The sequence below is a fragment of the Aythya marila genome, assembly GCF_965140915.1.
Source record: "Aythya marila genome assembly, chromosome: 3".
Lineage (NCBI taxonomy): Eukaryota > Metazoa > Chordata > Aves > Anseriformes > Anatidae > Aythya > Aythya marila.
Window position 1 is genome coordinate 20,490,773 of NC_139044.1, and position 25,824 is coordinate 20,516,596.

General features: G+C 37.0%; 2 protein-coding genes across 2 annotated transcripts in view; one reads left to right on the forward strand and one right to left on the reverse strand.

Moving 5' to 3' along the window:
• The window catches only part of GPATCH2 (G-patch domain containing 2), a 117,710-nt gene extending 97,399 nt beyond the window's left edge, over positions 1 to 20,311 (reverse strand). The window contains exons 1-5 of the mRNA XM_082757730.1: positions 20,167 to 20,311; positions 12,383 to 13,093; positions 8,041 to 8,102; positions 1,527 to 1,709; positions 367 to 446 (exon numbers count right to left, since the gene is read on the reverse strand). Of these exons, the coding sequence (XP_082613856.1) occupies positions 367 to 446; positions 1,527 to 1,709; positions 8,041 to 8,102; positions 12,383 to 13,093; positions 20,167 to 20,222 (1,092 nt within the window). The 5' untranslated portion in view covers positions 20,223 to 20,311. The remainder of the gene's footprint in view (positions 1 to 366; positions 447 to 1,526; positions 1,710 to 8,040; positions 8,103 to 12,382; positions 13,094 to 20,166) is intronic.
• A 273-nt stretch (positions 20,312 to 20,584) lies between these two features.
• Positions 20,585 to 25,824, forward strand: part of SPATA17 (spermatogenesis associated 17) — a gene marked incomplete at both ends in the record, with an annotated part of 95,053 nt that continues 89,813 nt past the window's right edge. Inside the window, 2 exon segments of the mRNA XM_082758168.1 lie at positions 20,585 to 20,620; positions 20,622 to 20,695. Of these exon segments, the coding sequence (XP_082614294.1) occupies positions 20,585 to 20,620; positions 20,622 to 20,695 (110 nt within the window).

Genomic DNA, 25,824 nt, shown 5'->3' on the forward strand with positions numbered 1-25,824 from the left:
ATTATAACACATACCCATCCTAGAATACTTTCAGTATTAGATAAACTTGAAATAACTTTGGTTTGATTTTCTTTTCAAGATGGGAGAAACATTTTGATACCCCCATGATATACACTGAAAATTTTGTTAATTAAAAGAAAACCAAAGATCCTTTCCCTTCATGAAGTGCACAATAAGTACTGAGGAACAATCACAGACTGTTTCTACCATTCAAGTACTCAGAAATATTCCATAGCAGCAGTGACACTGTAGTCTTACCTTTCTATTACCTATGAATAACAATATTAAACAGGCATGAGGAATATTCCTTTATAAACAAAAAAGCAACAATAGCTCATACAAGCTTATAATAATGAAAGGACCTACCAATGCATTTTGGTTTCCTGAAGCCTTTTTAATGTTTCTTGCTGGCATTCCATGAAGATGACTAAATCTACTCTGGAAACCTACAAATTAGAAGGAAGGATTGATTAAAGAATATTTCCTATACACCATACAACCAAGAAATTTTATCATTACATATCTATCTATTAATCTAACTTCAGTTAAACAAAAGTATCTTCATAAAAAAATCCCGCAGAGACAAAGAACACAGAATGGGAAATACATGAGAAAAGCTAAGCTGTCATGAAAATGAAGTCTCTCTATAGATGCCAACTTGGTTCTATGCACAACTGGCTACCTAAGCAGAACATACCAAACTACAGTAGGAAAATCATTTTGCATCACTTACAAATGTATTAGTACCAGAATGCATGTTCACCACATTTAATCCTTAGACCAAGATCAAAGAAAAAATCGCAAACATCCAGAAAATAAGTCTCACAAGAATTTAATGCATTCAGTGTGCAGAGAAATAATTTAAAGTTGATTTGACCATTGCTTACATAAAAGAATGTGAAAGGTGATCCTTGTGCAAGAGGCACAAAAAAATTCTGTGGCAACAAGCTGAGGACTGACAACTTCAGTCTTGAAACAAGAGTGGATACCTAGCTGCAATCAAATGCTGAAACAACTTACCATTGGACACACTGGATCCATGGGTGTTTAAAATGCTTTCAAGTAAATACTGAATAATTTTCTAAGTAACAACCCCAATCCGTGCTCTAAATGAACCCTTACCTCTTCTCTACAACCAATAAAGCCTGACCATTAAAGCAAAGCAGATGACCACACTAGTTTTTCAAGCCTCTGAATGTATGAATTTATAAAGTCTCTTCCCGGCTTCCGTGATGTTTAGAACTCTAGAGATTCGCTTTAAATAATGTTTAATTCTTTTCAATGCAAACATCAAGACAATAAAATAGTATGCTATAAAAATAAGCCAAGTATTACACCTTCTGACTTTTCTAATCATTGACAGTTTCTGACTATTTCTGCCTAATGATATCTCAAAAATGAAAATTCAAGAAAAACTGGTAATTCCAAGATCTTGTCAACATTCAGCACATTCTGTGTAACCCACAGACACCTTTCTACTGTACCCAAGTGATTCCACTGTTTGCATATGATTGATTGTTACTTACCTCTCCTTCCTGAATGGGACATAAGGGGGAAAGTACCCGTTAAGATACTTTCAAAGACTGGATCAGGCAATTCTCTCTCCAGTTCTGTAGAGTCTTCTTGTTCCCACCACGGAATGACCCCCGTAATTCCACATGCTCCACCAGATTCATTTTCATGAAACCAATCACTCTGCTCATCATCACCTGTGTGAGGACAGTACCCCCCAGTTCCCCCAAAGAGGGAGGAGTAGAGAAGATAAAAATCAGATGTTACCATCAATAAACACTGACAAGACAATTATTTCTTTTGCTTTATATCTGTACAACAATTACTTGTATATAGCAGTTCTATTTGGAAAACGTTTCTCAATAGTATGACAAGTGTTGCCATCAATGAAAACATAAAATGTAATGTTTTAAAACCAATCTACAATAGTGAAAAAACAATAATGAACTAGTTAATTCTTTGGCAATAACTGCAGGGAAATCCATTTAAGTTACTGCACTTTACATATTAACAAAAAACAAGTCTTATTTTCCAGCAGGGAATTAAAAGGTATAAAACTGTGAAACTAGTTCTTTGCAGTTGATAATGGTATATAATTAGCTTAATTTCATGATTTGTATGGCTAGTAAGAGGGGAAAACAATCATGAACAGATGTGACTAAATGAAGTTAATCTGATTAAGTTCATTTAGAAATAAGTTTTGAAAAAGTTCATTTTAAATGAAAACTGACAGTATCACGTGATTGAGAATTACACTGCATTATACTACAAAGTTGGTCACTTTACTAACATTTATAGATGTAGTATTTAAATACATGGCAAAGGCGAAAGACAAGACTGAAAATCTGATCTTGAACATATTTCATATGTTTCATATAAAAAACCACCAGCAATTAAAATAAATTGCTATGTTTGTTTTTAAAACACGTTCTTTTAAACAAAACAGGTAATCAATAGAATATCAGAAAGTAGCCTCATGAGACTTGGCAAGTGTCCTTTCTTACACTCAAAAATTAGATTTCGAAGGGTGTGCTCTGTATTTTAACTCTTCTTCAAAGTACCAAATCATGACTCACTATTTCTGCACATAAACCATTTGTTTTTCAATTTTTAATTATGCAAGACTAAGCAAGAGAGAAATGCAAGGTTTTAGACAACAAGAACAAAAAGCATTTGTGCAAAATTTAATTGCCACTCCATCCCCAAATGAGAAAACACAAATAACAAGAACCCAAGCCAAAACCTGAGAAAAAAAAATAAATAAATCAGAACACTTCCTCCAAATAAGTTGTGGCATGGAAAAGAATACTTTTCCAAGCACAAGAAACAATACATGCAAGTATTTGTCAGGACAAGCACTTCAAGAAACGTAGATTAATTAAGTTACATTTTACCTGCCACATTTCAATTACCAAAAAAAGGTTCTTTTCATCTTTAATTATAATACTAACAGCAAAATTATCAGAAGCTAGAGAACAGGAACTTTTAGATGAAGGAAGGGAAAAACAGGGGTGGAAAGAGATTCATAGGTCCAAACAGCATGTTAAGCATGTTGGCATTTCAGGCACAATTCAGATTATTGACTGTATTTATTCTACTCCCCAATTATAGCTATGACATTTCACAAAGGCATTCACCATTAATTCTATCCTTGTTTCATTAGTCAGGCATGGTTTCTTTGGACGATGTCAAAGTGTGCTGAGTGGCAGGGAGAAAAAAAAAAATCACACCATTTAGTTAATTCCAAACCACAGATCAATTTAAGTTTGAACTTCTTTGTTTAGATTTTTCAAATGTTTGTGTAAACATACTTTGTTTGAATATATTTTTTGTACAAAGTGAGGTCTAGATACCTTAACTAATAAGAAATACTACAGGAACTATTTAGTTAAGTAAAACTTAACTAACAAGTTAAGTCTTGTTATCCATATCTAGGAAACTAAGGAGAGAATTTTGAAATGGGATTTCACAACTGGCTCAAGGACAGAAGTCTGTAAGAGTTAGACAAAAAAAAATCTTGGAAGAAATAGCTAGAATTTAAGACAGGTTGTGTGGACTGTAAGATAAGGCAAATAGTGGCTAGTGGAAATAGTACCTTGGCTACAGTTCAGGGTAGGGGACATGACAAGAAATGGGACTTTTCATCCTTGTGCATCAAGAATATTAGTATGTCAAGCAACAAGCAGATATGACATCTTACTTGTTATGCTATTTCCTAAGCACTCCAATTACTGCCAAAGACAGAATACAAAACTTTGGATCTGCACCGTGTAGGATTTTCCCACGACCTGGGTATACCTGTTTTTTAAGCTTATCTGTCCATTTAAAACTGCTCTGAATCCTTTGTCTATTTTCAATCAGATTATCACCTCAAGATGAGCATAAGCCTATTACTGCTATTCTTATCCAGGTGAGAACACCCATGGCCATTTTGTTTAACAGCTGCTCAATCCCAAAGAGATCCCATTTTCAAAAGGAGTCAGGGAAGACAGTGTATTTAAATCAGTTCCACATCTCAGACAATATAATGCAGGGGCCTCCTTGTTTAAGAGGGGGGTAACCAAATACTTGAATTCTATTTTACTTCATTTGTAATACTTAAATCCAAATAATCATTTCTGACTTCAAAATGTTTCCAACGATTCACAGCACTGTCCTTTCCTCTTAGGGCTGTTGAACACTACTTCTATTCAGTCCAAGACTGCATCAAATCATCATATTCTTTCCACATATAGTAAAGACAAAAACATTTCTAGATCTCCAGAAACTGATCTCTGAGCCCATGCCTCCAATCCAATTATTTAAAATAAAACAAACTTGCTTGTGGATAGTACTAATGCTTCAAGGATTTACTCTGAAGCAATTTATGCTCAATTACAACAAAAAGAAAAAAAAATGAATCAATTAGAATCAATTTAAGACTTAGAAGTGTCAACTTAATTGTAAAAATTTCAAGGCACTTCAGTTCCTGGCTTAATTTTTATTTTTATTTTTAAAGCTTCCCCTCTGCACAATTACTCTTTCTATACTCTTCATTGTGGTGTTGGATCTACATAATTATCTAATTGCCATCCATTTCTGTTACATTGTAAGGCATCTCTGATAGGAAACTTAGGAAATTATTCCTGTAGGCTTCTCTGGGGACACTGAGCCAAGTGATTCCAACTGTAAATTAACCAATCACTGGTTGGAAGTCCTTCCCCCTTCCCCCCAAAAAAAACAAACAAAACCAAAACAAAAACAGCATCAACGATTAGTATTGGAATAACATTAGATTTGTTTGCACTTTGTTGAAAGCTCAACTTGTAAAGTGCCTTGAAACTTCAGGTAATCCTATTATCTAGGCCTATAATTAATGTTGTATGATATGTTGCAATAAAAGGTTAGGCCTTTCTTTTCTTTACCAAAACTGCTTACAAAAATTTCCTACACTGGACATAGCATTATTGTTAGTTTTTAATATTGTTTAAAAAAAAAAAAAAGCCATTTATAAAGATGATATTAGAAATAAAGAGTAAGGAAAAAAAGGGAAATGGCAAGAATTTCTGATAAAAAAAAAAAAGAACCGTGGCTGAAAGTTTATCGCTTTGTTGGCAAGCTCTCCCACCTCCATACTTTGGCTCATGGGCTTTATATTTGCACAGGATTTTGTTTTTTTGCTAACTACACTAAATGTCACTCCAGCGTTGGCCAGTTTACAAACCTGTGAAAACATACAATTTATAAGATCTCACTGCAGGTTTGTTAATAGTTCAGCCACTATTTTCTTCGGTGACTTTCTGCTGAATAATTCTTTTTTTTTTTTTTTTTTAAATAACAATGGTGAACATCAATCAAAATATATCTTGAATATCCCATTATTATGCCCAACTAAGTCTATACTTGGTGCTCTTAAATCAAAGTTTTAAAAGTTGAAATTCTTCTGAGAGTCTGTGAACAGAGTACATTTCATATGGTAGAAAGCAAACAAACAAAAAATTTTGGAAAGTATTAGAAGTTGCAAGGTCAGTCATTCCTGAGTTCAGAACTGAATACTGAATTATTTAACTCTGGCCAACTGCTCAGAAATTGCTGCCCTAGATCACTTTCTTTTCTATAAAGTCTGTCCTGTAGGATTAATTTAGGAATTAATTAGGATTTTATAAAGAGTATTTGTCTGCAATAAATGAGATATGCAGGTTCTTAACCTCAGAGAGGCAAAATGAACAAACGTTGCCCTGGAGAACAGGATCCTCTTATCCTCTGCTACCCAAATTTCTGAATGATGGCAGGCACATCATTTAAACTAAGCATTTCTCGAGGCAACATTAATCAATCTCAGCTTCTCCACTTGACTTAGCAGAAACCTGAAGTCAGAAGTGCAGAAAATTTGAACTACAAATGATGTCAAGACGCTGATGTTCTGAACATACATCCTGGAAGAGGGACACTGTGAAGACAGGAACTGGAGTACAGCTTTTAACGATGGCCAACAAAATCAGATAGTTCTTCCCTTAATGTTTTCATCTAGTCCTCTTCCAGATTTGTTTCTTTCACCTAGATTTCTCTTTTGTTTTTAATCAGACTTATTTTCCCCTTTCTTCACTGTTTTCAGTCTTGCTTGCATCTCAACACAGCTATAAATTAATTCAAAGAAATAAAAATATCATCTTATTTCATAAGGGGAATAAAAAGATAAAAATTACTATCAGTTTGCTTTTGGGATGGCAATAAATATTGTTAGAAAATAAGTAATTTTGTTTTTACAGTAGGGTCTGTAATAACACTTTCATGGAAAAGTCTTCACAAAAAGAAAGCTAAATGCAGATTAAAAAATATCTGAATGAGATTCATTGTGAATTTAATGGACTTCTGATCACAACCATAGAATGACCAGTGCAAACTAGAGGGAAAAAAAATAAAATTTTGTTCTGACAATACCCTCAAGATTAATTATTCTTGTTCTTTTTATTTATAATTAAGAATACTATTTCAGGTCTAACACTTTCTTCCTGACATTGAAATTGAATCAAGACTCAAAAATCAAACAGACATAAAGAAGAATTCCAACCGAGCCAACTGAAAAAAGTTTCCCATACTGAGAAAAAAAACTATTGTTCACTGATCCCTTCCCTTTCCTCCTCCCACAAAACATAAGAAAAACAGAAAGCAACTGACATTTTTGGTATTATTATTCAAAGATTCAGATAACAGAATTCACTATCTAAGGACAAAATATTGATACAAATATTCAAAGGGTACTTCAAAAATATGTAATTATGAAGTTTGGTAAGTCACCTTACATATAAATGTAGAGGAGAAATGCATTACGAACTGCAAGTCAAAAGATAAGATCATATAGGGAAGTAAAAGGAGATCTTCTGGAAGTATCTTATTTTGAAAATGTTCTCTGAAGTTAGAAGATTGATCTAAACATTCAAAGACAGCTTAAATTATTTAGAAAAGCTATGTGTTAAAACAAGTAAAAACAGAATGAGAGGTATAGTCTGCATAGCACAAGTTTTTGTTTGCCTTGGACACATGAGCAAGGAAGTCATCTCTGTTCTACGGTCTAAATAATTATCTCACTACCTAAATGTTAAAAGAGAAAAAACAGAAGAGTTTAAGAAAGAACATTCCTTTAACCTAGATCACTGCTGTGGAATAGCAAGTTTCATTTTCTTGCACAGGCTTGAGAAATAGTCTTTGATAAACTACGTAAGAAAATAGTTTACATTACCATCAACTTAGAATTGACAATGGAAAAGCAAGTCTTAATTACCTGACAGACTATTTTTGCCTCATTGTTGTGTACTGTCAAAGACAGCAGGTTCCTATTCTGTGAGATGGGTACTATAATGCCAGCATAATGTAGGTAAATGAGTTGCACTTAATTTAAGACTGCAATAAATGCTGAACTTAAAAAAAAAAAAAAAAAAAAGTCTTATACCTCAATAGCTTTATTTTATCACAAAAAGATATGAGAAGATCATGCATACTAAAGGAAATTTTGGAATCTTTAATTTAAAGTGAAATAAATATAAGTTTTTCAGAGGGAAGAGACTTAAACAGGGTGCATCTTTTGATTTCAGTTTTAGACTGCTAAAAAATGAATGGCTGCTTAGCAAATGCCATCTCTGGGTGAAAACAAATCATAAAATCCTGCTGCAACGATTTGGGAAAATAAACACAGGGAAGAGTCAAGAAAATAGCTTGAAAGCCAGTATTATGATCAGTCTTGTCAGAAAACCAGAGCCACTGAAGAATTAATTATTAGTATAGATACCTTGAACATCTCCAAAAGATTTTTTTTTTAAGTTTATTGTATTACAGAGACTGTTTCTCAAGACAGGTTTTTGATTAAGTCATGGATTCAGGACACCCACACATAACATTTCAAAAACCCTGAAAGAAAGCTATATTTCAGCTCATTAAAATAATAATAACAACTGAAATAGTAATTAACCTATGAAATAACTTGTAACGCTTACAGAATTTCAACTGATGTGGTTTGAGGAGGGGTAGAGAAGGGTAAGATTGTTTCAATACCTTGTCTTCCCTCATCATTGGTAAACAAACCAGCATCACTGCTGCTCAGACTGCTGGATTCACTGTAATAAGAGAAAGAAAGAAACAGATCAAAAGAACAATTGATCTCTCAGTCGTAAAATTTTAAGGAGACAAGGCTGTGCTCAGATGGAACTTAAGCACAACAAAGATCGGAAACAAAATAGGATTTTTTTTTTTTTAATCAAACTGCAAATATCCTAGTTCCATTAACTACAAAGCATATTATTTTTGGCACATAAAACCACAGGAATCTAATGGTACCCTGACACTAAGCCAGATGTGACTGCAACGAGGTGCTGACACAATTGATGCATTTTATTATCTGCTTCCATCAAATGCTCACTGCTCCTTTCTTATGGTGTGCAATTCAGCTTGATCCTGGAACACCACTGCTCAATAAAATAGGAGAAGTCTCAATCAAAAGCAGTCTAAGGCTCCCTTCAGCCCATGAAGTATAGGAGTCTGAAAAAAAATCATATTACCTTTCCAAACATCATTTGCAAATATTCTGGAAAAGACACCGCTTTAGGATTCATAACGTGCTACTTGGGAAGAAAGAATAAAGTTTTCAACAATGGTAGCCAATTAAGTGAAAATAAAGGTCACCCTGGAGAAAGTATGATCATTGGTCACAGCACCAACGAAAAGTGCAAGGTAGTTTACTTTTGTGTGATTTCTGTCAGGGGCTTCCAATCAGAATGCCTGTACACAACATGCACATACTTCTCTCTAAAAAATATCAATAGTTGGCAGTTTTTTGTTCTTTGCTGTATACACATTACAAGCAATATTCCAATTAAAATATTCCCTTGTCTTTTAATAACATAGATCGCTATTTGGTGAGTTTCACATGAAAGAATTTTTTGTAAACCATTTGCTTACTTTACTTCATAACAGGACTGCTCTCTTCACAGGAATCTCATCACATTTTACATACAATGAAACGTAGAACAATTTGAAAAAAATCACTTCACTTCACCATACACATTCAAATACAAGTTACAAATACTATAGTTACTTCCAACATTTCATACAAGCTACGTATGTAAAAAGAAGTTGAGGTGTGTTTATGTTTCTCCACTCACCTATATACATACAGTCTTATATTCAACTGATTTCAATTTAGTTAAGCTTTTTACACATTTAGACTAGTTTTAATTTTTGTTTCTAAATAACTAGTACACTTAAAACTATTTCCTTTTAAATGTTAATCTCAAAAATAAGCCTCTATATTTTTGAGCTGCTAAGATTAATTAGATAAAATTAGTCTAATTTGTGTTTAATTAGAACTACATTATTTGGTTTCGTATCTTCCTTTGGGAGGCATTCCAACATGATCTGAAATGATATGATATCAAGAGCCAATAAGCTGTGTAGTGTTTTTGTTTTGTTTTTTCCTTTCTCTTTTTTTTTTTTTTAAGCTTGAAAATGAAGTTTTCTTAATTTTTTGCTGTATCTTTTGCTGATATGTATTCTTACTGTATAAGCAGTACTTATAAGTACTTTTTGTACTTATAATAAAGTACGTCTTTTACACATAATATAGTAAGAACAGAGAATTAAGTACTTAACTTGTGCAATTGCCCTAAGCATAACAAAGAATTGCAAGCACTGGGGATGGAACCATCTTTCATGAGGGAGACCACAACTTGAACCTCCTGATGCTGCAAGGCCTAGAAACTGCTCTCTAGCAAGCATCCCATCCTCACTTTAATTACAACACACATGGCTTTACTTTCCTTACATTTTATTGTGCACAAGTTTACATTACACATTTCTCCAAAAAATAACACCCTCCCTCCCTTTTTCATAGGTACTTCCCACCCATTTATTAAAAATTGTTCTTTGTACTTAAAAGCCTGGAAGACCTTCAACCGTAGTATTTCAGCCACTTTTCTTGCCAAGACTTCCTATCTGAGAACAGACTTTTTTTTTTTTTTTTTTTTAATTAAATAAAACATTTGAGTTGTGCCATAATTGTCATGGAAGGACTAACCAGTTTATGAAAACAACCACTTGAAGCTTTCAAAATTATTCTTATTTTCCTTTGTCAAAAATAAATAAATAAATAAATAAACTGTAACACTGACATATCCCACAGCAGCCAGTATTCATTCCCCTTCAGCTACAGTCAAATAAGGCAGGAGCCACACCTGAGGTAACTGCCACATTGCAATCATTTCACTGAATAAATTATAAACCTCTGGAATTAACATATTAGTATCTAAGTAAATGAAAGTTGTTATGATGGAAGTTATTTATAATTTTAATACATTTTAACACTGTACTTTGCTAATTCCTCTGCTTTGTAAAGAGAATTCCCCCAGAAAGACTTCTAGGGAAAAAGAAAAATGCTACAGATCCCTTTAATTATAAAACAGCAAGCAAAAACTTGGAAGGAACACCTTTGCTACTCAAAAAGTTTTTACAACTTTATTTGCACAATTGTGGAAGCAAATAAATATTTTGATTAATAGTCATAATTACCAGCAAAGTGTCCCTTAACTTGTGACCTTGCTTCCCATTCAGTCCTGTCCCCAGAAACTGGGCAGCCTCCATACACACAGGAACTGGCAGGATGCTGGAGGGGAGGCATCTCGTGCATGAAAGGACTGAGTTCAACTGCTCTCATTTTCAAAAGCAGCAATTGAGATTTCTTCACTATTTAGCCACTTAAAAAGCAAACAAATGCCAAAGTTTGTAGGCTTTAAATCATCATCCAGAACTCCACACATTGCCAAATTTGTCTGAACTTGGCCAAGGAGTTCAGCATTAAGGATAAGGAAGAATGAGAAAGGGGCAGGCTCTGATCACAAATCTTAATTCCAGTGCTCAAAACCAAGCGCAAAGGAAATAATCTTTGGAATCATATAGATGCCAACATTTTACGAGCTTGAAGCCTGAGCACTGAACTAAAAACATAAAAGAAAAGTCTTTTAAAAATAAAAATGTGACCAGAATATGGACATAAAGTAAATTATGCAACAGTTCCTAGCTCCAAGGAAACTTTCTTTTCAGACCTGCCCATGGCAGGGGAGTTAGAACTAGATGATCTTTAAGGTTCCTTCCAACCCGAGCCTTTCTATGACTCTAATTATCTGTCTTGAAATACCAAATATGGGGGGAGGCCAATTCTCAGTATCAAAGAAGGAAAGGACATTTTCTAAAGGCTCCCTGACAAGTCAAACCCATAACTTTAACACTGAAGTGAGAAGTCTGAAATCAAACTTGCTGCCCTGAAATACTGCTTCTGTTCTACTAGTTAAGACATTAGGAATTTAAGAGTCAAGATTCACATTGCTCTTTCAACTGTTGTCTGCAGGTGAGGGACAAAACCAGCATGTAATTAAAAAAGATTTGGAAGAACTTTTCTGACAATAATTTGAGTTAGTCGCTTATCAATACTGCTGTCATTAAAGCAACCAATTTGTCTGCTCAACAGTTTATAGATAAAATACCTACAACAAATAAAACCAGAGACAGTAGTACTGTCAAGCAAGTGACTGAAGTTGCGAGTTTTAATAGGAGTCTTTCTTGTTGACAGTTCTGCATTCAGAACCAGACACATGGGATAAACATAATCAGGCTTACCAGGCCCTGCAGGTAAAGTCCCTGGTGTATGGTGGAAAAATGACTTACACCTTACTGTGTTGTCAAAATAGTACTTTCGAAACAATTACCATTGTAGTATGCCTGCTGTCTGGAATGGATGGATGAGGTGTACTGCCAAAGGGTCATCATTCCCCCATTTTTCTAATGGCAAGCTCAGGTGTTTCTGAACTGTAAATTGGTTTTTGCATTTCATAAATGATGTATGTCCTTAGCAACCTGCAGACTTTTCGTGCCCATGACACAAAGGAACATACTGTCTAAATGGCAAATCTAAACACTGACAACCTTTCTGATGAAACGAGATAACAATCAAAGCACCAATGTCTAGAAATTAGAAAATCTAAATTATTGTCTGTAAGAATGTCTGAGAACTGTCACCAGTTGAAATACCCAGAAAAAGAACGTATTAATCATCAGTGCATTCTGTCATTCTTCACCTTGAACAATTAGAATGTATTATTACTTCGTTATTCCTCTACTACATGACTATTTTATGCTGAATTCCTTTAGCCTGATCAACTCAGCTTGGTACATTAAAAATGTTAGATTTATGAGCAAAAAACCTCAACAACTCTATGAGCAACTTTTTAAAACAGATACTACTGATTTAACTTTGAAATTAAAGAAAAAAATATTTCCAACATTAGCAATAGTAACATAAGCAAACAAACAGGTAAAGTTTCTGTAAAAAAGGAAGAGAAAGAATAACCTGTCGCTCATGTTCTCATCTGAGCCTTTTTGCTCCTCATAGTCCATTTTGTCCTTATTTGCTTGGTTCACTTCTTCGTTTTCTATTACTACCCCTTCATCCAAGACTTCTGGTCCTTGTCGAACTGCAGCTACTTTCCTTTTTTTCACTTTGCTCTTGGAAAACTCTTGATGTTGGTATGATTTGTTGTCATTGTCCATTTCTTGATCTCTGTTATCCTGCTGTTGAGTTATTGTCAGTGCATTAGAAACTTCTGATGGCAGATCTATTGCCATCCTTTTCACCTTTCTTCTCCTACGCAAAGTTCTATTTCCTAAACTGTCCACAGCCAAATCTGATTCATGCCATAGAGGTCTTTTGCCTCTAATGTTATTTAGGTTTGAGGAAGGCCTACGTTTAGCAACCAGTAACTGGTCATCCGAGTCACTGTGGTCTTTCTTATTAGCATGATTCTCCCTGTAATCTTTGCTTGATTCTTCTAAACTGGAATCCGAACCTTCACTTAAACAGTGACCAGTCTCCCAAGGATGATGGGTGGTAAATGAGCGTCTTTTTCGTCCCCTCCTTTTTCTTGCCTGTCTTTTTAGAAGACAAGACACACTTCGAGAATGATCTCCAGTATCAGCAAAACCTCCTCTGGCTTGTTCTGAACTTTCTTCCAGTGCTGAGACTAGATCATGAACCAGCTCCTCCATAGTCCTACTGAAATGCCTGTATTTTCCAAGAGAAAAAGAAAACAAAGAAACCAACAAATGAATCTGAAAAGTGTCAAATACAACTTCATCTGCCAAAATAATTTTAGTCACTTTAGGCAATGGAGTCTTAATGGCCATCTTAGAACATCACCTTATTTCTGATGAGATCCAAAACCTTGCCAGCTTGTCCTACTCTACTTGCAACACACTAGTACACCTTTTAAAAGGTTACCATCCCAATTTTCTGTCTTGGAAACAAGAGCATCTTTTTTCCCCTATTTATTGTTGACCTTGCTATTATTGTTTGTATTTAATTTTTCTCATCACATTTTTATGATTTTCAGGGATTCCACATTGCAAGAACACTCACTAACTGTAGGCAGGGAGCATGTTTTAAAATTATGAATGGGAAATTGAATATGTAATATTACTCCTTGGTAGTGTATTAGCGAGTTCTGTTTAAGAGTTGTCATTGGGATAAAATCTTTAAAGGATAATTATCTCTTGATGCTACCTAGATGCCAAAACGAAGATAGCAATTCTTGGATAATAGATGACTTTTAAAATAGTAAATCCATCTTTCCAAATGGCTAATACCTATTTCATTTTTTAAAATATTGATTCAGGGAAGTGATATTAAGTTGAGAGAATACTTTGCTATGAGTAATTCTGAAGTATCAAATGCAAAGTTTCCTACCACATCTAGGCACCACCATCAACAGAATCACACGCCTGTATAAGTAAAAAGATCCCTAACCACACACACTGTCTGATGGATGCCTTAACCTTTTACATGTTTCACTCCTCTCTTCTCAAATTTCACTAGCATTTAGCATGCTTAACTCAGTGTGCTTCAGTAAGTTCACTCATACTTTATATGAACATAACTACTAAAAGAGAACATCAATAGACCGATGAACTCTAATCCTCATTCGTGGTGAATCCTCTCATTCACCACGAGCTCCAGCGTTAAAGATGCCTACCTGGTGATGATTACAAACGCAAAGAATGCAAAGAAGTGTTAAATATTAATGAAGGAACTGATGAGCACTTTAAGAATAAACCCAAGCTGGTCATGAAAACTCTTACGTAAAGACATATTATCCTTTTAAATATTTTTCACAGATACTCACACATTCCAATTGCAAGATTACCAGAAGCACAGAGTGCTACAAACTCAAGCTCATTTTGAATTCCTGAAACTAGAGTGTCACTTGCATTTGTTTCTCATATCTTTTTCTAACCTGCTCAAATCTCTAGTCCCATTACTCCCTCTTAACGTAACATTTTCTCTGGCTCATCTGCTTTCTTCTGCTCTGGTACAGCAGAATCTTTATATTATCTTGTAATGAGTGAAAACAGCTCTGGAAGAATACTACAAGTTTCCGTAAGCTATTTGGTTCCCAAGCATCATAACCTCCATAATCACATAAAAATACTTCTCAGAAACAAGAGAAAGAACAGAACAGGAAAAGTGTTTCAAATGAAGCAATAATTATCTGAAAATCCAGAGAGAGAAGAGAAAGCCAATTAATCTTGGATTCAATTTTATAGACATGTGCCATTACAATGATTTAGAGCTAATCTTGGTTTTACTTCCTAAATTTTTATTATCACAGGGTAGTGGGCTTTTTTTGTTGTTGTTTGTTTTGTCTTGGCTTTTGAAGTAGGAACTTAAATCACTGGTAAAGGCAAGTCCATGTATATTTGTACAGGCTTTTCTATTTACTTACATAGATGAACTGGCCCACATTTCTCAGCAGCTACAACCACTGCCGGGGGGGCACTAGCCACTTTAGCCTTACTGATAAACACCCAGTGAAGACAGATATCCTTTCATGTGCAGGTATCAGAAAAGATGCTCTTCTGGTTTAGGGGGCTTTCTAATCCTTCTGAGTTAATATAAAGGAGCATAAGATTCAGATGAGCTCCAGTAGATTTAGTGTGAGCCATTGTTCCCACAGCTACTAGCCCAGCCCTTCTGCTGCAGGCTTTCACATCCAGAGCAGAACTAACTAGTAGGCTTAAAGGTACCTTCATCTCCCAGAAAGAACAGATTTCTCCTGCTACCATACCAAAACATTAACTGGAACGTGTACATTCTTGCAGCCCATTCTGCTGCTTCCCCCGCAGCACAAAGTAAAATGGGGATACTAATGTCTTACACCACAGTTTATGATTAATTCATTCAATTCAGCATCCCTAATCCATATGGATAGCTATCACTAAAATCAATGTAGCTCCTACAGTGGGCATATCAATTTACTTCAGATAATGGCGCAAGTATGCTGGTAAAGTTGCTTTACTTCTATGGAATACTTCAAGATCAAACAGAATATATCCACTTTGGATTTATATATCTGATCTAACCTTGCCTTGAATTCTTCAGTAAATACTATCAATACAGATGGTGTCAGATCAAAAGACGAAACTCAAGAGGAGTGAACACCATTAAGTGTTTTGGAAGTAAAGGGACAGCATGATTCTTAAAAGGCCCCAAGCAGTAAAGTATTTAGTTTCCATTAAATTACAACTTTGAATCTTAAGCGTTTCTGCAATTTATCATTTCTATTGAATATCACAGCTCTTCGCTGATCTCAAAGCTGCAACATATAAACCAAGATCTGTATAGGGCAGTGATCTTGTTTACCCTACAAATTGCAGCCATGGTCTTGTGCATAATACAGTTGTACCTTAACTGCATTACATTTTGGATAGATCAGACAATATCACGATTACTTTAGAATGGATGATTATGAGAATTGATCAATTTGGGACACTAGAAGATCCTTTGTAGTAGCTTGGGAAAAAAACACACCATTCTTCAGCTTTTTAACCACACTGTACCTTCAACATGTCAGTGGTTCACATTAAAACTTTACTTCTCCTGAAAGCCCAAGAAATCTCTTTTGTTTCGTCTTATTGGATCTCTCATTTCTCATGCTGTAGTTGAAGCATCATCAACCAGATAGAAGAGTTAAACTGAAACCTGTTTCCAAAATTCAGGAGCATGTGTCTACTACTGCACTATTTGTCAGACAAGTCCAGTTTTGCAGCTTTCTGCCCTGATCACAACCAGCTGTCAAGGTTGTATTCCAAACCTGTGGCACATATTTCAATCATCATTGCCTACTGTAACGAAAATACTTGTGTTTGAAATTGGTTGAAAAATAATTGTGATAATGGAAGTCAGACAAAAAGTATTAAAGACATAACCAGTATCAACTGCATTCACTAAGATGAGAAATTTCACAGATTGTAATAAGGAGTGTGGAACAGCCTATTGTGGTACATAAAATATAAGTTGAGCCGTAGTTTAGCATGACTCACACAAGGCTATAAAAATGCTGTTACAGCAACAGCCCACAGCTAGCAATAAACTGTAATGTCTTCACTAGGAGAAGATTCTATTTTACTATAAGAAAATATAGTTTGCCCACACTGACCTTTACATTTATCTGAAGCAATTTTAATGTAGTTCACTAAAGGCTGACCCATTTCCTCTCTATCTTTACCAAAGCAGACCATAATAGTACTGGTTGCAGGAAACAACGTAACTGCTTTCACCTCTTCCAAAAAGGGCTAATACAGTTTGTGTTAAGCATTAACATTCAGTGTAGAAACTACTGAGGGAAGTAACAGGCACTTAATTTTTCAATGCAAGTCGACTATCATATTTTTTTTTGTTATTCACTTCCCACCTAAAACACAACAATGTAGAGCTCTGACCACTCACTGAACATGTAACAAATATTTAATACACTGATGGGACAGCTAATAGAGTTGCAGGACTCTTAAGAAGAGGTAGTATCTTCTACTAAACCATCTGACAGCTGCATTTACATTTACCTTCTGGTTCTGTAGATTTTTCTGTTAAATAGATAAAGAGTTCTTTTAAAGCAAAAGTTATATTACACCCATTTCACCAATTTGGAAAAGTAACCCTCAATAACAAATCCAAAGAAAAGCAATTTCCTCAGAACCACGATTTTTGCTGCCATCACAAACAACCTTGATCACAAGCTAAAAGAAAATCAAGTAGTTCCTCAAGTATCAGGATTATAAATCCTGACTTTATATAATCTTGTTTCTCCAACATCTTGTAAACTGGTTGTACTCGCACTGTACCTTTACTCCCAGGCAGGTGTTAATTTGAATCCCATTTCTTCGCATCAGAAGTGATTTTCTCAAAACAATAGTTTTGAGACCTCTGCTGTTTTATCGCTGAACGTGACCAAACTTTGGAGTCAACAGATGCGAGATTTTGGGAGGGTGCAGCAGATGATAAATCTCACTGTCTGGCCAGTAGAATTTACAGATTCCAAACCCAAGAGCTATCCCTGCTCTTGGGATATGCATAAAGGGGGAAACAAATTAAAGCAAGACAACTAAGTAAAAATTATTAAATAGCTAGCAAGAAACTACAGTAGGTGAGGAAATAACTTATAAACCCACGTTACATAGAAGATTATGGCATGTATAAGAAACACAAGCTGAGCCTTCATTATTTAAACTCGACAGCCATCAAACGGCCATTGCTGACAGGAGGCCACAAAGCAGTTCCATGTCTGCATCCATCTGTGTCTTTAGGTGTCCTCCCCAACACAATCAGGTTTTCAGAGTTACACAATTAGCAAACCACATTCCAGCCCTGCACCAACCGTCACGGGGGGCAGAAGAGCTAGCTGAGAGCACCAGATAATCCCTGTTCTCCTCCGCTTCTCAGGATCTGGCCCAGTGCTTCCTGTGAAGGCTAAGAGCCACCACATTCAGAGTAAGTTTCAGAAACAGATCAAAGAAACTTGATACAAAAGTAACCTTCACTTTAACATTTTAAAAACCTGAGTCAAAACAAAAACTTACAAGAACTAAGCATCAGAAAATTACTTTGACTTTCATGTAAGATATTCTGAACAAGTACAAGAACCAAGGACTCTTGAGACAAGTTAGGAGACTGTCTATGAAGCATGCCTATGTCTGAAAAAGGAAAAACAAACCCCAAATCCCAGGCTATATCTCATCTTTGAGGTATAGCAACTTTTTTTTTTTTTTGGTAGGAAGTTATGTGTATATATACAAATCAGTTTCACAAACTACTAAAAGTACAGAAGGGGGATTGAAAAAATGAAAATTTATGGAAGTCATACTTCTACAGTGAAATATGTGCACTTACTACACTTGCTGGGATTTTCTATGAACTCTTTTTGGTGCACAGCTCCTACACATTTATTTATACACAACTACAAGCAACATTTTATACCTCCTGTTACACACTGCACATCAATTCTTGGTACTGACTGTGCATTTGAGAAACTCCTTTAGACATGTTTAGGAATTCCCCTGCACTTGATCTACACGAGGAAAAGTTAATAGTATTTGAGGAAAAATGGAATTTAATCAGCTGATTATGTTGCTGGTCCTCCTGAAAATTAGGGCCAGACAAACCTGGAAGAAGTAAATCTGACTTCTAGCAGTATTTCAGAATTACTAAATTAACAATCCTATAGATAATAAATAGGGCTTCAATAATTGTGCTGAATAACTCTAGGCAGTGCATTTATATATAACTGTCTAATAACAGTTACAGAAGAATATGCCAAGCTCCTGTACCTTGTGTTGCTGAACACTGTTTTTAAAGTCTCTGGAACCAAATGAATATATATAGACACAAAATAATTAAATTTAAAGAAAAAAGACATGTTAAGTCTATAATGAAAACTTTCCCAGAATGAAGATACAAGCTATGAACGTCTTAGACAGAGTTACTACTATAGACAGTCTTGGTACTGAAATAAAAATAATTCTGCCAGAAGAGCATACCTCATTCTCAGAAGATTTACAGACTACAACCAACAGAAGTTACATTTACGGGCACATCCATATGCCTACCAATGCTGGTGTATTATTTCTAGAACTGTATACTACCTATGCAAAATGCTTTCTAATTAGGACTGTTTCTCATTTATCAAAACCTAAAAAGCCATAGAAATACTACCCCCCCCAACACACACACACACACACACAAAGTGGTGGTATCAGCTGAAATGTAGGAGGAAGAAGTTCATTCTGTAAGAAAATTAAGAACTAAGCCTCTTTCTTCCTCTTTTTTCCTGTTGCCATGTAAGAAGCAAAGTGATCTATAAAATAAAACCTGTTGAAGACCTGGCAACCCTACCTGCAGGTGACTGTATACATAACGCTCCCTCTAGAAAAAGTGGCAAAGCCTCAACCCAGGCCTCAAACTATCATCAATATTCAAGAAAAACAAAATAAAAGAAGTACCAAACTCCTCTCCACTCCCATTAGTTAAAGTGAAACAAAGGTACACACACCAAGTGGTACCTAACATACCACAAGATACTGAAAACTTCACATAGGAAATTAAAAACAGCAAGTTTTGAAGGAAACAACAATTGGTTTTTCAGCTCCGTTCCATCGAGTCTCTTCACCTACAGCCTTTACGCCTCCATGGCGTATTAATAAAACCCACATTGCTCTCTTCTGTTACCCAGTTTCCACAGTCCCATGAAGAAAGCGATACACCCTTTAGAGTCACTATGCTAATATCTGGGCTTACACACAACAGCTGACGTGTGAATTACACCGCAGCAGCACTGGCTGAGCTTTCCTTGCTCATCGGCTGCAGCCACACTTGTTGATGCTCGGTTCGCGACCGAGCAGCCTCAGGACGGCAGCCACACCTCACCGGCCGTTTCCACAACCTCCACCAAAGCGCCCGGGCCTTTGACAGGTCTGCCACAACGCAAGAAATAAAACTCCCCCGTGCCACCAGCTTTCGTTTGCGTGCCCGCCATCCTCTTCCAGCAGCGCGGGGACAATCCTTCCTCCCCCTGCTGCTGGGGAGCCTGGCAGGCGTGCAAGGGGCCCTGCACACCCCCTCCCCGAAAATAAAGCCCCCCTCCCAAGCCCCTTTCTCCTGCAGCCCCCCTCAGCCCTGCAGCCCCCCTTCCCCAGGCCAGCAGCAAGGAGCGGGGACCCCCCCGCCTCCCCGCACCTCGCCCCCTCCCCGGCTCCCAGGCGTTGCCCCGGGGCCCTCCGCGGGGCCGGCGCCCCCCGGCCCGCCCTCACCAGCTCGTCCTCGCCGCCTGAGCTGGGGTCGGGCTGTGCTCGGCGCCCCGCAACATGAACCCGGCGCCTCCCTCCCCCGGCCGCTCCCCGGGGAGGCTGCGCCGCTCCGCACACACCGGGCCGGGGGCAGGAGGCGGCCGCGCTGCTCCGCAGGCCCCCGCCGGGAGGGCCCGGAAGCGGCTCGGGCCCCGGCAGGAAGGCGGCCGCCACCATCTCTCCCATTCCCCGGCTCCTCGCCGGCAGCACCGCGCCCCCTCCTCGCTTACCGCCCCCCGCCGTCCCCTCGGTCCCTCCCCGCGGGGCTGCCGCTGCCGGCCCCGCTCCCCGCACGGCGCCGGGCCGGGCCGAGGGCGGCCTGGTCTACCCGCGGGCGGCCTGGTCTACCCGCGGGCGGCGCGGGGTGGTACGGCCCGTTGCCATGGCGGCGGCGGCGTCGGGCAGGCGGAGGCAGCGGGGGCAGCATGGCCGCCCTGGCCCGGCTGCGGGCCCGGCTGCCGGCGCTGCGGGAGGAGTGTTTCCGCAGGAACAGGTACCCGGAGGGCCCGGCTGCGAGATGGCGGCGCTCCGCCAAAAATAGGTGGCTTCGCAGCCTCCCCCCTCCGGCCCCCCGGCTCTTTTTGAGGGCAAAGGGGCGCCCGCAAAGCCAGGGGCTGGAGCCTGCGGTGGTCCCATACACCTCCCCGGCCTGGGCTTGTCAGCTGTCTGCTTATTTATTTATTTATTTACTTACTTATTTATTTAGATTGACAGAGAATCCCCCCGTCGCTGAGAGAGCTGGTGGCTCTGATCCGCACTGCTTCAAGTTGAGCTCTGTAAAGCAGACTGTACAGCTTGTGTTTCTAGTACCTGAGATACGTTTAGTCTTTTTCTGCCAAGTGAAAGATTTTTTTTTTTTTTTTATGCCAGGAGAAGAAACAGATGCTTGTCCTACCCACATCTCCACCTACAGAGCAGCACGCTGACAGGATCCCCCCGCTAGTGTCCCCTTTGTGGAGGGGCCATTTTGCATTGCAGGGTTTTCTGACCATGAAGGTGGCAACTTTTCACATGTCAGATTTTAGGAAATAAGATATTTTGAGAGCTCTTAATATTTCATGCACCTGTACTGTAAACCCTATTATTCAAATGTATTGTTGCTGCTAGTGTGCATATAACATTAATACTCAAACAGAAAAAAAAAAATCATATCCAGGATACTTCTGGTTTTTCTTCACTGTTTAATGTGTCATTTTAGAAACCAATTACAACAATGTTAGCATGACTAACACGGCTCTAACATTGCTAAAAGTTGAGAGGTCAAGTCCTGCCTGCATATAGAGCATTCCCATTCTTTTGCTGAACTTTAGCTCATACTCTCATGGCTGTACACACAGTAGTTCACTAAATGAGCATCAGTTACAGCAGACTATACTTGTATTTCACATACTTCAGGTTATAAAGAGCAGGCTGAGCCAGACGTCGAAATCCATTGGAGGGCAGCATGCTGGATGTTTGGGGATTTGTTTTTTGGCACAGCTTGCCAAAAATGAATTGTTTCCTTTTAAGAATAGGCTATAATCCATCAGCTTCTTGAAATTCAGAGCTTTTCAGCTGAGAATTTACATGAGAGCATTCCATCTGAGCAACTAAAGGCCTGATCAGTAATCTGATATTTGTTCATTAGGGTGAAAATCTTGAACTTTTTCAGCAAAGCTGTGAGTAAAACCATGAAACATATCAGAATATCTTGTTTAGAGATTTTGATGGGCCCCTTTTAAATTTAAAAAATAGACTTTGGGTATTGAAGTGTGTCAATTTTGCAGTGGTCTTTGAAGTATTTTGTGCAAAATGAAAGAACAACTTTAGTTTCAGTTGCAGAACTATTCTATATAAAGTAATACATCAGTTACAGTTGTCAAATTTGGGATGCTATGAGCATGAGTAAGGGTAATCTGTGAACTCACTCATCATTCACAAGTAGTTGGATAGTATTCATACAAAAATATGTGATATATTTAAAAACCACTTTACTCTTTAAAGCCAATATTCTGCAGTGAAATACTGGATCCCCCAAAAGACCTAACTTGTTATAAAGTATCAGACAGTGTAGAAGAATATAGATGGCAAAGTACTTGTTTGTTTGTTTGTATGAGTTGCACTGTTTGCAGCTACCTTCAGTGGTAAAGCCTGAAGGATTTCCATGTGTACCAAGCAAATTTTAAGACAAAACAAAACTCTTTCTTTCTTTGCCTATCTATCAAGACCTAAAAGCAGAACTTAGTATAACATCAAGAGCATACAGAACGTCCAGAGCAGCTTGACTTAAAGTGACTCTGGTGAGAACTAAGTACTCTTGCTAGCAATTACTGCTGCAGGGGGAGCACAGTAATTGAAGTGCCGTAAAGTAAATCCCAAATTGGAAAACCATCTTTATCTTTCAGAATGCATTTGCTGTTTCACGACTTTACATCTGTTCCATTAAAGATCAGGACAGGCTGATGACTGTAATGTCCTGCCTCTTGATTATGGTTAGACCAGTGATCGATTTAACATGGTTCTTCTTCTGATCTTAATAATGTTCCTGTCATTCTTTACACAGAATTGCATTAGTCTCAGAGCATGGGGTCTTCTAAACTGTCTGTCCTTTTAGGGAAAGTACCTTTCTAGGGGAGGACTTACCCATTTACAGTACAACACAAAGAGGCCTTAAGTCTGCACCTTGAGGCTGCAATTTCTCAGCAGAAGCATTAGAATATACAAGACCTGTTAGTATATTCACTTATTTTTCCAGGAGCCTACTTTTATATGCTGTAACATCTATATGCTAGATGTTGATCATAACTATTTTTTTTATTTTTTTTAAGTCTTTGAGAAGTATTTGGAACTCTGAAAGCTTAATTCAAACTGTATGACAACTATGCATTCTGATCAGAATGGCAGATATTGCCTTCAACGACTTAAGCCCCAAACCACTTCTTTTTCTGGCAAGGCCAGCTGTAAGTGCTTGTGGAATTATATTGCAAGAAACATAAGTCTGTTCTTGATCCACTTAAGTAAAAGTTTAAGGACTTCTAACGTCTCAGCTGGGCTTCTGCTCTTCCAGAAGCAGACCATGGCTATTGGCCAGTGCCCAATGGATAGGACTGGTTTGGGAGCTACCACCTCTGAGTAGGCCAGTCCCACATTTATTTCCAGGCTGTGATTGTGGCTGCTTGGCCAGGGCCAAATATGTTCATATTGTTTTTCAAATATGCTCATATGTTTTTCATCAAACTCATTTCTGGAAGTGGCTGCTTCCTATGAAGTCTAGGAAGCTAGACAAGAAAATAGCAAGAAAGCCCTCTAGTGTATATGTCAGCTTTAATATTGACTTGTTTTGTGGTCCTGTGTAAAAAAGAAGATCTCTTTTCCACAGTTTCTAGGTTCTGGAACATGTCTGATGTATGTCAGATGATGAGAAAAATGGGTGCTTCTGTAACGTGATGTGGAGGCACATGCTGCACCAGCTGCTATAATAGCAGCCGAGCTAACGCTTCTTGATCTCTGGTATTAAATTGGTGTTTAGTTTTTCATGACATATAATGAAGATAATACTAATTTATCAGATAAAAATTGCTTTTGTTAGTGTTTTCCAAGGCAGTTAATGTTGAAACAACAGCAAGAACTCACTAATATTAGCTAGATAAGAAAACTAATTAATAGTAGCCTAATTGTTATTCTGTGGCAGGCGCAAGAAATTTAACTATTTGGTAAACATGTTGCTAACAAAAAATAGGATAAAAATATAAAAAATATAAAATATTAAGATAAAATTTTAAGTTCATAAACTTGACTCTGACATTTGGAAAAACTAACAAACAAACAACAAATAAATAAAGCTAGAGATGATCTCATAGCTGGTTTCTACCCCTTGGCACTGAAACTCATCATAGTCATGATTTCTTCTTTAATTCTCTGAAAAATCTCTTCATTAGTCTCGTTTAGATTCACAGTTTTCCTTATGTGCCTTTTTGCTTTGTCACAATTACTGTTCTCCTAATAGCCATGGAAAGAAGACAAGCAAGACTATCTCACAGAATTACTTTCTAACTTGATGAGGATGAGGTCCTTTCACTTGTGCTTCTTTCTCTGCTTCTGCGTGTGCCTTTACTTTGTACTTCCTCATTCAACACCAGTCTTTGGCAACTAATAGTTCTTGAAGATTTCCTTGAAGTCATTAATTCTCCATCTCCATCTATCTTGCATCTTCAGCTGCCTTACTAGTATCTCTTTATAGATAACCTTTCTTCTCATGTAACTTAAAAACAAATTCTTTATCTTTCTCTGCATCATTTCTACTTCATCAGTTCTTCTGGCATCTGTATTAATCGATCATGCAATCTCAGCATGTTTTCTAATTCTTTTGGTTCATTTTGTTCCCTCCTTGCCTGCCTGCAGCACACACCAATAATCTGCCAGTTTCATTTTTACGTTATCTCCAAAATCCATGTCTTTGAATTCCCGGTGCACAAAGTCCTGTCAAGACTCAATTAACTGTTGCACTGACTACTATAATTCTGTGTAAAAGATCCCCATGATTATCGCTTTGGAATCTCTCCAAATTACTAATAACATTTGTTTCTAATTCCTGGCTTCTTCTTCCTTTTAAGCCACATTTAGATTCCATATTCTGCCATTCCAGGCCTTCTGAAATTTGCAAATTTCTACATCTAATTTCTTTCATATGCTTTCATTGTTCTAACTTGTATTTTCCCCTTACATTCGTCTCTCACTTTTCTTCATTCATCTCTTCCTCTTTTCCATATTTATCTTCTTTAAATTCCCTTCTGATATACCAGATATTTTGATATACTGATGAAGAATATTACTCTTCAAGTAATATAAAAATAAAAGTGTTGTTTGTAAAACAATGTTTTAAAACTAGTTCTTACCCTTAATAAACACTTCTTATTGATTGAATTGATATTTATTATGATAATATTGACTGTAGTTAAGTTACTTAATATTCCCAGGGATATCCAATTTTATACATAGCTGTCCAGTTTTTGTTATAAATCAGACCTAATTAAAGAATTATCCAGATTTTTCACCTACAACAGAAGAACATAATTTGCTGACATGCGTATTCAGTATTGTATGGGAATAAGAATTACACTCTTCCAAACATTATATCACCTGTAGGTTGTGATACCTTAGTGTTGCAGTAGCTTACAGTCATATTTAGTTTTCATATCTTTTAAAAAATATTTTAGTTCTGTAGTAGTAGGTAGCATGGTTTGGGTTCATTCATGTATTGTTCTGAAGCAATCTGTTGCATTTTTCCATTACTGTCTAATCCCAATAAAGTTTATAAATTTAATATTTATTTAGCAATCTTTTTTAGTCCTTCTTTCTGTACTCATTTTTAAATTTTTAAAATTGATTACAGGCTATCAAGTCTCCAGTCCTCTGTAGGGGACTTAACTTTTTTATATTCACACTATACAACTAACCTAAATTATATTGTTATGCAATATTATTAAACTTCATAGAATTAAAATTTTAACTGTAGGTGAAAAATCCAGGGAAAAACATCACAAGCTTCAACAGTAAGAAATATTTTAAAAGGACTTTTTTTTCTGTTTTGGTACTAAATTATCATGCTGATAGGTATTACTACTTTTTATATTTTCTATGATT